Consider the following 12512-nt stretch of genomic DNA (forward strand, 5'->3'; position numbering starts at 1 on the left):
CGCTGGTTGGTTTGATTTTGTTGGTTTAACGCCATTGTTTACCACATGATAGGCTATAGATGGCGGTCAGTATATTTGGTTGAGAAAGAACCCGAGAAGACGCCGAGGAAACCCTCGACCCTCCGGAAACTGCTTACAAGCTTCCCATATAGCCACGTTTGTCGATTCAAGACTCAAACCCACGCCGACATAGGTGATACGAGTGAGCGGTCTATAACGGCGAGCGCCTTAGATCCTTAGGTCCACAAGGACCCCTAACACGAGTGTGGACTGTGGGTGGGAATATTTTCAAAACAAATTCAGAAGTTTTTGGGCTAAACAAGCTCTTCGTCAGAGAAAAACAACCTACATATATAATTATAAAAACACTTAACACAAAATCTACGTAAAATTCTGTACATTCTAGACCCATACATGCTAGAATCCCTAGAGGCAATTTGTACCTAGCGATATGACAGTCAAACATTTTGCAAAATTAAAAGACGAGCATGTTTTTGTGTATATCACATAGCGATATATATATATATATATATATATATATATATATATATATATATATATATATATATATATATATATATATATATATATATATATATATGTGTGTGTGTGTGTGTAAATTCTCGTTTTAATGACATTATTCATATCATTTACATCTCACTCGCAAGTGACATAACCTGGTTATAATTTTGTTCGAGTTCTTATATCCCACTAGCATATGTTTTAACTGATATGCAGAGTTTTGTATGTTGATAATTTACCAAACATTTTCCTACGTTTTCATTGATGAGGTAATAAAAAATTGATTATTTTTGGTTGTGTTTGAGGTGTTGCTGTTGAGAGGAACGTGAAATCCAATTGGTGGAGAGTGATAGAGAGAAGGGGGTATCGGAATAAAATTTGAAAAAAATATTCATAGTGTATATATTAAGTCCACGAAGTCTCCTTCTAATAGCATTCAGCGATTTCTTGGTAAAGTAAGTCTTTTTTTTAATGTTGGAGCAGAAGAAGAAGAATGGTCCGCGAAGTCTTCGATACACGATTGGTCCATTGTATACATTTCCAGTTCATGCTGTTCCATTTCCTCAACCTCCAATACTGCTGCCTCGAGTAACCCGACTCTTTCTCCGGTTGTGGTACTACCAACAGGTGTGTCATCATCTGAGATCTTTTTCACATTTAGAGGCTTTACATGTGCCTGATTGGGTGGTTTCTCTGGAAATTTGACGTCAGTACCAACAACGGCAGAATCGCGAAATTTCTCCACCAATTTATTGATCCTTCCTGTTTTAGTACGTTTCACGACGCCGGCCGGCGTAGCGACAAACCTCTCGTACATGCCTACGATTGCTGGCAGATTCTGTTTGTGTTTGTTTCCCGCTCTGAGCTTGTTGAAAGCAATTGTACCAACCCTTCTCATATGTACCTCTTTGACAAATTCAGGGGCCTGTATATCGGACAATGGGGTAAGATCCGCGAAATGCAGTGTGTGATATACAGCAACCTGAAAAATAACATGGATAAAAGTTACACTCGTAAACCTATTTGGAACTCCAATACGAATCAGTTATTATTCGCGTCAACCTCCACCCCAACATCAGTCAAGATGACATAATATGCGACAAATGATGCACGTCAGTCCGTCTCACTGTCATTTCCAGAGCATAACTACAAATCAGTTCAATATCGATCTACGTAGCTTAGTCCACATATTAGACTAAATATGAAGATTTGCCTTTCACTATTAAAAATTCTTCAGTTTCAATTTTTAATGTGCATATCCGTTGTCTGTTCATCCATCCATCCATTATTCGCACCTTGAGGGGCATAACTGCTAGTTATTTGCTAGTTGCTGTACGGAATTCTTTCAGTTTCGATATTTTATGATGGTGTTGTTAATTGGCTTCTCCATCCACTTATATATCATTTACAATTTCGTTCAACAATGAGTTATTTTGAAGACATTTCGTCTTCAGATAATCCGACCGCCTCTTATTAAGTAAGTGTTCTAATATTTATTTGTTTACTCTCTCTTGTCGTAGTTCTCGTTTGTTACGTCTTCCTATTTTTTTATGTTGTATTTTCCCTCTTCAGCACGGATACCCACTCTTTTCAAATCTCAGTTTCATTTGCAAACAAGAAATCAAAGATGGGTATCACTTTGGAGACTTATATGACTTATTTCGAAAACAAAAGTGCCCCATTAGGTTTTGAAAATTTACGTGTTGTACCCATTGCGGGGAAAGCATCTGCGTCCTTTGTTTAAAAAAAAACTTCACTAAACTTCTTGAGCTCTTAAATGTCTATATCAAATCAGAGAAATGAAGGCAGGTATTCAATTTCAAATCTGACTTCTCAGACAAATATTATACTCTAGGCATGTTTTGTGACTATATGGAAAACTTAATACATTTCTATCAAGCTATACTAGTAACTCTCGGAGAAGCCATACAATCTTAAGTACTTTTAAAATAGCGTTTCCCTTTATTTTGGTGTATGATTGATGGATTTAATTAGAGTTGTAGAGTATTACAGCTTGGGCGTTGACTTAAAATATGCACTTATTACAAAAAATCGGCTTGGTCTTTTTCATCCTGGACGTCAGATTAACTGATAAACAAACCGATGACGTTTTTCACATTTATAAATTTGGAAATACATTCATTACACTTTCAGAAGAATATATTGTCTAGTCTGGCAAATTTCATTTTCCCTACTGTAATAACCGCTAAAGATTGTGTCCTTTTAGTCTAATTCAGGCTGATTTTTCAAGCACATGGAAACGACCATTTTGGTTGATGTATGCTTAGATCACGTGCAATTTCCACAAGGACAAAAATCCTAAGACATCTCAGCCACAGTACATTAAAGTAGCATAAAGGTCCATTGTGCATGTTGCCAATGCAAACAACTACACGTTGCACTTGTCACTCTCTCAGAAGTTCATAATATATGCAAAGCGCTCCCTCAACAGCTGAACACGCTGGAGTTGTGTGTCTGACATTAAAAACAAGCAGGATATGTTAATGGTTCAACACTGGCTTATCTGGTACTGACCATAACATAGGGAGCTATTTACTCTCTAAAATACACAGAGGGAATCATGTGAGTGCAATAATTTCCGGAATCAAGTATCCCATCACCAAGATACTTCTGAATACCTTAACAAAACACAGACAACTAACCTCCTAGACTGCACTATCTTCGTCATTATCAATGTTTATTTCTTGACACCAACATCCCACACGAAGACGGTATCTTAACCTGCAAAGAAACATGACATGGTCGACCTGATCATTCCGCTCTTAAGGACTAACGTTTAATCCATGTGCTTAAGCCTCAAAAGTTTGATTCAACAACCAATACTTTCTACAAGTTAAAATCAATTGAATAGCATCCTTGACAATCAGAAGGCACCATCATATACCATTATTTTCAAAGGAAGACTCTAGCAAAAGCTCTTGACTAAGGCATCCAGTTGACTTCTAAGGTGTGCAAATTCATTGAAATTATAGAATCAAAATGGATCCAAATGAGCGGCAATTTCATAAAATGGTCAGAATTCGCCAGTGACTTCCATCCTACGATTAAATTTACGTCGGCCCAACGTCTTCTTGTGTACTCAATCTGAGCCTCTGGAGGGAAAAATAGAAACTGACCTGTATCACAAGCTATCTGGCTAGAGCCAGTCAGTATATGTTCCTGAAACTTGCCATCACATGCAGGTAATAAAAATCTTCCTTATAGCCTGTGTGTTCAGATCAAACGCATGACTTCCTTTGATAAGAGTCAAAGAGCTCAGAGAAGGAGAGGCTTCAGAAAGAGACTATTTGACGAGGCGTTTGGCAAAACTAGACTCGTGATAGAAGAGCACTCTTGAAGTATAGAACGATGAAAACCGACTAGCTCACTCCTTTATGGACCATAAATTTATGCCAGATCGAAGTTCCAGAGTGTCTGAAGGACACATTTCAAAACGTTCCTAAGATTATGTACCGTAGAACTAAAAATCTCAAAAGTAATCTGATCGTTTCAGGGTAACTTCAAGCAACATCACATTTCAGCCACATATGGCCGTAAAAACAATCTGCAAACATACCGGAGACCAAATTTTTCCGAAGTTCACCTAAAGGATTTATATTTACTATCAGTCAGAAGTTAGAATGTGGAACAGAATCTGTAATCTGTCTTCTGAAATGCAAAGTCTTTACCACGCACCATATGGATGAAACCATTGAATACAAAAGACGAATGAATAAACGCAAGAGCCACCTCTGCAATAAAATAACGCGAAACTCAACAACTACTACCGCTCAACTGGACGTTCCTTAGAGTTCAGTGCCATGCTATCGTATGAGGCTAACAATTGATGGATCGATGTAGAATTTCAGCGTGACACCAACAACAGTAAATTCGTGTGGCATTTTGGCACATCTAAAGTAAGGCCAAACTTTATACTCTCTGACCCAAAATACAGCCATCCATCATACACCAAAATAATGGGAATCAAACTTTCTTTGAGCAATGCCTGAAACATAGAATTATTTGCATCCGGGGTATGACCAGTAAGAAAAATTTTGGAAATTTGTTTTCTTTAAACTATGCGCAAAATACGAAGTTTTATAGCGGAATCTTCTTGGATTGACTCGTATCGGACCTGTGTGTGCTGTACAGACGGGCTAACTTGATGCTGAAAACTGTATCACCAGACTGGCGTAGTAATAAACGCCACATAATTAATGTAAGTTTCCAAGCGATCTGATATATATTTACATAAAAAATATTCAAAGCTCCACACGGGGTTAATTTTTATCGCCTATATTCCTACTATGTGATAGAAACATTTTGACCGTTGGGAAGAAAGTAATTTTAATTTTTAGCCTTAGTTCTTATTCTGCTTTAGCCAAACTACGCGGCTGAAGAAAGTTGGACAATTAAATTGAAGTTTTTATTGTTGCAACAATGCATTAGAATTTGTATGTTAGGAAGAAAGCAAAATAATCCGTCCTCATTTAAAAAGAATAGACTTGATGAAGTGATGCGTTCGAGTTTTTTAATTGATAGTTTGAAGCATTCATGTGGTACGTGTACAATGTTTGGGCACTTTATAAAGGCAAACAATATCGTAAAAAATAAATCCATGTGACCATTCTGAACCTCGCTTAGTGGAGAAGAAAAGCTACTCTAGAATTATGTTAAATAAAGGATCTTATATGAATGCTCATTTTAAAATGTTTGAGACAAGTCGAATAATGTTTATCTTGGTGAGCAAAGGATGGAAATTATTTGATAACATTCATAAATTTAGCTTGAAATAAGCACTACTGTTGGATTATATATTTTGCATGGCGAGAAATTCTGAGTTCATTTGACCAAACAGCTGAATTATGTACAAGGACTTTGAAATTCATTCGGATACCTCGGATTTGCGTTTCTACTTTGCATGACATTATGATGTCATTTGTGTTCTGGTTGAACTGTTGTTCGATGTATATGTTCAATCCTTCTTTCCATATCACATCCATATTACAACTACTTAGTATATTCTCTGACTTCCTCACGTTGGTATTTTAAGACGCAAAGAAAATAAATTGTATAAATCTTAATTCTCTTTCAAATTTCATTCAAAATGTAAAGCTAAAGATACTTTTCGCCGACTTATGACAAAACAGGTATATTTTTGTGTATTTATTGCATATCCATTTCATCGTATATGGCTGATCTGGTATTTGATACAGATTACACACCCAGACTGGAACTAATTTGTTGTCTTCTGTCATCAGCGTTTTGATATTTTTAGACTCACTGGATGGAAATTTTATAAATTCCGATTCATTTTGAAAATTATATTTATACTGTAAAGCTGAAATATTTAAAAAGCGTAAAAGACAGTGTGCGTAATACTAAACCCCATTCGTGTTGCGTTGTGGGGTGGGGTGAACTCATTTCATATGGCTTATGAATACGTGGAAGCCTAACGGCCCAGACGTATTCATACGCGAAATCAAGCTCGTTCTTTACACCGGCTTATAACAAAAATGTATATGCAGTTTTGTTGATACATCAAACTTTTTAAGCCGCTCCCTGACTTGGTGGATTTTCCACGAGAAATCAATTTCAAACTTCTGTTCAGCGAATTATCGATGAAATTTGTTCACCCGTTACATGAAAGACTTGTCCTAGGTAACAGATATGCGTTGTTTTCTAGTGACACAGACGGCAACTAAATTATACGTGAAGATTTTATTAGATTTATATACACGTTCTACATTTTTTAAGAATTTATATATTCTTGTTTGATATTTTAAAAAGCCAAGTTTCATTCAATCTTCCTTTCTCGTTTATTATCAAAATATGGGGTCTCGTTAATTTAACTTCGCTTCTTTTTTAATATTTTATTGTGAGCTATAACCAAAAATTATACATCAACATTCACTTGTGTCTTGCTTATTTTATTAATAATCATTGTCAGTCTTTAAACTAGCAAGTTGTTATTAAGGAAATATCAGTTAATTTATATCTATCTGAGAGGGGAATTTTATTTACAAAAACGAAACGGAGAACGGAAACACTAAAAAACTAACATTGCCATGTAAAGAGATATGTAGCTTTAATGTGTTATATAATTTAGATAACCAACAAGTGGATACATAAATAAATAGAAAAATGTGCCTGTTGTGGGTGAATTACCAAAATATATTTCATGTGATGGATGAAAAACTCTTGTGTTTTCAGTCTTGGTATAGCCACACTTGAAATCCTGAATTTACACCAGCTTCTTGCAATATAGCCGTTATTCACCTCGAACTATTTTCTGTATCATATACGTATGGAAACTTCGGTGGTCATAGTTACAGATGTTCTAATGGCCAAAAATGCGAAATGTGATAGTAGCTTATTTACATAATGCAAATATCCGGTCAAAATGCATTACAGTAAATATGGCATTCTGCATCCAGTAATCTACCCTTGAACATGAACATCCAACAACTGGGAATGTTCACTTGTGAAACTGACCTGAATGTGATGGAAACATTGCAAACATTCCCAGTACAATCGATGCATATGGTTCGTCTAATATAAACCGAATTAACTAAATGTGATAACACACGGAAATCTTCATCCTAGATCCAGTGTTACAAAAATGATAATGTGTGCGTCCAATGTTCCAATGATTTGAAAGGACAGTTGCTCTTTAAATTATAATTTGTAAAAAATATATTGTATATGTTAATGGTTATAGACCTGGCCATTATTAATTCCGCTCTAGAGTCCCGGACTATTTTTACGCTCTTCAAATGAGAGATGAAGTGTCTGCGACAGTATGAAGAAAGGTTTTCTTATTTCTCTCTAAACTGTGTCAATTACAATAAAAACTGTGTGATAAACATAATCTCAGATGGGTAATATTTAATATTAAATTTATTAAACTAATTTAATAAAAGCTGGACATTATTTAACTTGTTTAATAAATTTAATATTGAATTATTAACTTGTTATGTTTATCTATATTGTGTGGTTGTCTTTGTCCTTGATTATCATTTGTAAAGTTCACTTTATAAACAACTCATTGCATAACTAATATTTGTCTATGATTGTAAATTATGTCTTAATATAATTAGTACTTGTATGTAACATGTTTATTTGGATCTGACTTCATGACATTGGCATTCCCTTAATAATTATGGGTCTACCTAATGTTTACTATGTTCTTTATTAAAAATTTAAGTACCATACCTAACCTTGTTTACAATTTAGAATGTTGTATACATAAACCTCTTACCCGCATCGTGGTCCTCTGATTGTGTCTTAGGTTTTCATGTTAAGGTTATTTACATTGAATAATTTCTTTCTTTCTTAGAATCTAAAGTGGAATCAGTTTTTAGTAGTGTTCAGTTAAAATATGAGAGGATTTTTTTTTTACATTAGTCATTGGAATTACAAAGTTCTTTCAGACAAGATCGCTATTTTGGGATTATTGAGAAAGCATTTAGAGACGTTTTTGATTATATCATTATCATACAGGAAGACTACTAGAACATCAACACTATTCCAGGCGATTAGTTCATCAGCACATTCATGATTGTGCATTCTATTCGGAACACCATCAGAAATCTTTCGAGATTCTCAATACTTTTGGACTTGTGATATAACTTTTAGGACAGTTTGTAATTTAATTCACAATATTGTTACGTTGCTTTAAAATTTCCACTTTACAATCCACATCCTAGATGGACGCCCTAAACATTAGGCCACCGGAGTGGTCATTCAGATTTGCTTACACTTGTTGTTTTTCGCTCTTTTATGTTACTTAGTTTAAGACTATATAGTCGTACCAATCCATCTGAGATCCCCTATTTTATGATCTAATGTTTCACTGATGATAATTTACTGCTATTTTCTGTGCAATGGATGTATTCGATCATATTTACACAATAAAGTGCTCCTTCTATCAAACATAAATTCTAATTAATATTTTTCGTTGTGTATATAATAAAATTCATATTACGCGTTACATTGGCGATTATATTTAATCATTCGTTTCTAAGACTCAAACTAGTTCGCTGCACTAAGTCATGAATTCCGTGATCTTGTGCAATGGTGAATTAATTGTTAAACATCATTGCTATGAAAACATGGACCAACCAATTCATGTATAAAATACTTACAGTTCCAGACATTTTTATTAATTTTGGCAGCTCTGGCGGTAAACGATGACGGACTCTCCTCTTGTATGATTTCCCAAGGACATTACTGGTCTGTATTATATCTTTGCTTTCCACTTTAGTGACTTGGGACAACTCCTCCTTCTCTTCTTTAGTCTTTAGATGATCAAATTGCTTTTTCAGCCACGTGATTCCTCTCTCACGGAGGAGATTAAACGCCACTTGCCAAAGCGGGGTTTTCCCGCCATTGAGAACCTTCAGCGTTTTGGCAGATCCAACCCGTTTCACGTCTTTGGGGACATTTTTAAAGAAGTACTGCGGTGTGACTTCTTGCGGGAGTGGTGCCCACGGTACACCGAAGGTTCCTATGTATTGACCACCAATCGTCCACAATCTAATGGAGCAATCAGCACTGGCCGTAACGATCAGTTCTCTCTCGTTAATGAAATCGATGGAATTGATGCTGAGAATGTGGGCTCGGTAGGCGTTTAGGAGACGCGGATACCGTACGGTGATATTTGGATTACTTGTTTCTGGAGGTGGGTGATTGGTGAAGATGTGCCTGAGCATTTTCGCTGTTGTTATCCTTTTATTTTGTTTTTCGTGCATTTCCATTCGGAAAAATGTAAATATTTTCATTAGGTTTTCGACGTGCTCTCTCTTTTCTGCAAGTGTCATCTGCTTATGAATACAATAGTCCTTAATGTCCCATATTTCGACATATCCTTGAGTGTCACCTGTGAACAGAAAGTTATTTTTGTGGTCTGTTGCCATAGCATGGACACTCTGTCCAGGTCGATGTGATGCATTGAACTGTCCAAGAAGGCCACCTTCATGATGAATTGACCAAGCTCTGACCCAACCCTCGGTGCCAGTCGTAAGCAAGATGGCCGTATCCTTCTCATGTGTTGGTCGTGTTTCCAGATACAGTATTTTTTCGATGGCCGAGTCATATCGTCGGCACACTTTGTCATATACTTCCCTAGTGCATTTTTTTGCTGCATGTCTTGGAAGATTGGAGATAATTTCCTTATCAAGCGCTTTCAAAAGTGGATGCTTGCATGTAATTTCTTCTTTTGTTTTATCATGAGACGCACGACAATCTTCAGTACTGTCCTTATACTCTAAAAGCAATCCAAGCCCTTGATTTTGTTCTAGTTTACGTTTCGTTTTATTGGTGGCAAGTTTGGCGAGTTCCCAAATGGACGTGATTTCTTCCTCTGCATCTTGTGTTCTCCGCTCCCTCCTACCATCTGGTGAAGGCGTGTTGGATCGATTCAGATCGTTTATATGCCTGTTTTCCATGATAGGCTTAATGTCTTCAAATGGATTTAACCTACAGTAGACCTGTCCATTTTCATGCGACCATAGAATAATATTCCCGTCATACGAACCTGTGACTATCATATTGGGTGTTATGTAAGCAATACTTAAAATATCATCTTTATGTTGAACCTTCCAAGATTTTCTAAGCTCCTCAGGACCCCCATCTAAGTACACGTGTACGGCTTTTCCCCATCCTGTGACATATATTCGAAGTCGGGTGCAAACGATTCCCGTTACGTCTGATTTATCGGGAAGTGTAAACGTTTGTAAGCAGAAACCATTGTTGAAATTCCAAATCTTGACCGTTCCATCTCGAGCACCGGTGAGAAGTCGTCTTCCACTTGCGTCGAATATCAAACTTGTGATCTCAACTGGTACTTCCACGCCGCGTTCAATTCTGGTGTGCGCATTCACAAACTTCATTATTTTGCACCCTGTGTTAATATCCCAGACTGACACAACAGACTCTTGGCACGCGCTGACTAATGTTTTGAAGGTTTTATTGTAAAGGGCGCCGACCAAAGGCTTGTTGTGGGAGACAACGTCCGCCATGTATTGGTCCTCCTCTGGTTTTTCCAACATGATTATTTTATTTGACGCCAAAATGATGGCCTTCATTGCTGGATTAAAAAATACGGCTGAGACTGGAAGCTGGTTCAGCTTTATTATTCGGCCACTTATATGCTGCAGACAAGTCTGGTCTCTGATGTCAAAGACACGGAGCGATCTCCCTTTGTCTATGCTGATTACTTGACCCCTTGTCTCGTATATCATGACATGATTGATGGGTTTGTTGTGATTTTTGAAGATTCCTATGGCTCTGTTGTTGACGTATGGATTCCAGACCCGCACAGCATAGTCAATTCCACCGGTCACAATAATGTTTAGCATGTACGAGTAGTCAAAACATAAAATTCCTCGATTTACAAGAAAATATACTGACCCTCTTTTTCCACCAAGATCCCCGTAGTAGAGTGATGTTTTTGGAGATTGGGATGAGGACAGGAAAGCGTCGCTTTCAGGAATATACTGAACCTTCCCGACCCAGTCATCATGGACATTCGAAAATTTTACTACCTTCACTCCAGTGTGTAATCCCCGTAAAACATCTGGGAAGCTTACTTGTTTGACGGTTTTCTTTTCGCTTGGTTGTCCAAAAGGCCCACCTCGCAAGGAATTCTCAAATCTGATGATGTAAACATTTCCTGCTGTGTCACCAAAAATTAGAACTGCACGGTTAAAATCACAAGGATTAGCCCAATAATCCATTGAAGTCACACAGCTTTCCAGACCAATCAGATAATAACGTAGCAAAAACCTTTTTGATTGCAGGTCGTAGATCAAAATATCTCTTTCTGTCGAAGCAACAGCTACCATGTTTACATTGTACATGACTACCATATCTGTAAACCATGGTAGGGTGGCGCGGTCACGATTGTATACGGTATTGTATGTTTTCAAATGAACCATATCTAAAGTCCAAACACTCAATACACCCTCTTTGCTCAGTGTGACGTATTTACCTTTGCTGTAATCAGTTTTAAGCATATTGGTGCTTGATTTGCGAACGGTGGGGTAGAACGCTATTCTGACGATAGATTCTCGATGACGGCTATATATTTCTCGAAAGTCGTTCGGAAAGGGTCTGTCTCGAATCGTCTCTACCATTAGGTTTTTTTCGTACTCTAACAAAATAAATGTGACATACTCCTCCCAGTCCACTGCCCCGTCACAGTTTGAGTCGACCCTCATGAACAAAGTCTCAAGTTGGTCTTCGGTAAAGTTAGGTCCGACGGTACTTCCAATGGCCTTTTTGAATTCTTCAATGGATAAGCCTTTTAAGCCACTATCAGCTGCTTGTTTGAAAATTTTCTGAAGCCTGTGAAATTTAATTTCAGACAAATCATCGATTTTTATCTGGGTTGCAGCTGCTTTCTTTTCTTTTAAGTTGCGAACGGTTTGTTTAATATTGCTGGTTATAGGGCGGTCTCCACTACCTCTAGGCCCGGCCGACAAGTAAGATTTAATCCCTGCTTTGGTAGAACTTCCATTTCTCACGTGTGAGACATTTCCTGCTGAAATAGTTCTCCTCCTTTCATGATGAGCAGATTGTTTTATGGTGGAAAGTGCGCAGGCCATTTTGCAAATTTTCTGTTTCTTAGATTTGGTTCGATCTTGCTATTTGCCATCTTTGTTTTGAAGTGACGTAACGTCATAGCAACATATGACGTAGGACTTCAGACGAAAAAATGCAACCAACGTCCGCAAAAAAAGCCAGTGATTGCATCAATTATGCTTGCTATTCAAGCCGGCATCGTATTAACAAACTGAGCGTTAGTGGAAGTGCAGAATTCATATAGATCCTAACAAGCAACACACAACATATGTGACGCAAATTACCAATTCTGATTGTTCCTCTTTTGAAATAGGAAATAAAAATGTTCCTCGGATTTGTCTAAGTAATGCTTTAGAATTGTGATTAAAAAAAACAACACAAACGCCAAAATTCTGTGCAACTAG

General features: G+C 37.1%; 1 protein-coding gene across 1 annotated transcript; it reads right to left on the reverse strand.

The window, feature by feature from the left end:
- Nucleotides 1–634: 634 nt before the first annotated feature.
- On the reverse strand, nucleotides 635–12161 carry LOC149802493 (WD repeat-containing protein on Y chromosome-like). Its single transcript, XM_089951734.1, has 2 exons — nucleotides 8670–12161; nucleotides 635–1504 (listed from the first exon to the last, which is right to left on the reverse strand). Exons 1-2 carry the CDS (start codon nucleotides 12129–12131, stop codon nucleotides 959–961), a joined length of 4008 nt encoding a protein of 1335 aa, XP_089807860.1. The 5' UTR covers nucleotides 12132–12161; the 3' UTR covers nucleotides 635–958.
- Nucleotides 12162–12512: the final 351 nt, after the last annotated feature.

This window comes from Sinohyriopsis cumingii, chromosome 3, assembly GCF_028554795.1.
Source record: "Sinohyriopsis cumingii isolate HCF-2022 chromosome 3, ASM2855479v2, whole genome shotgun sequence".
NCBI classification, from domain to species: Eukaryota; Metazoa; Mollusca; class Bivalvia; order Unionida; family Unionidae; genus Sinohyriopsis; species Sinohyriopsis cumingii.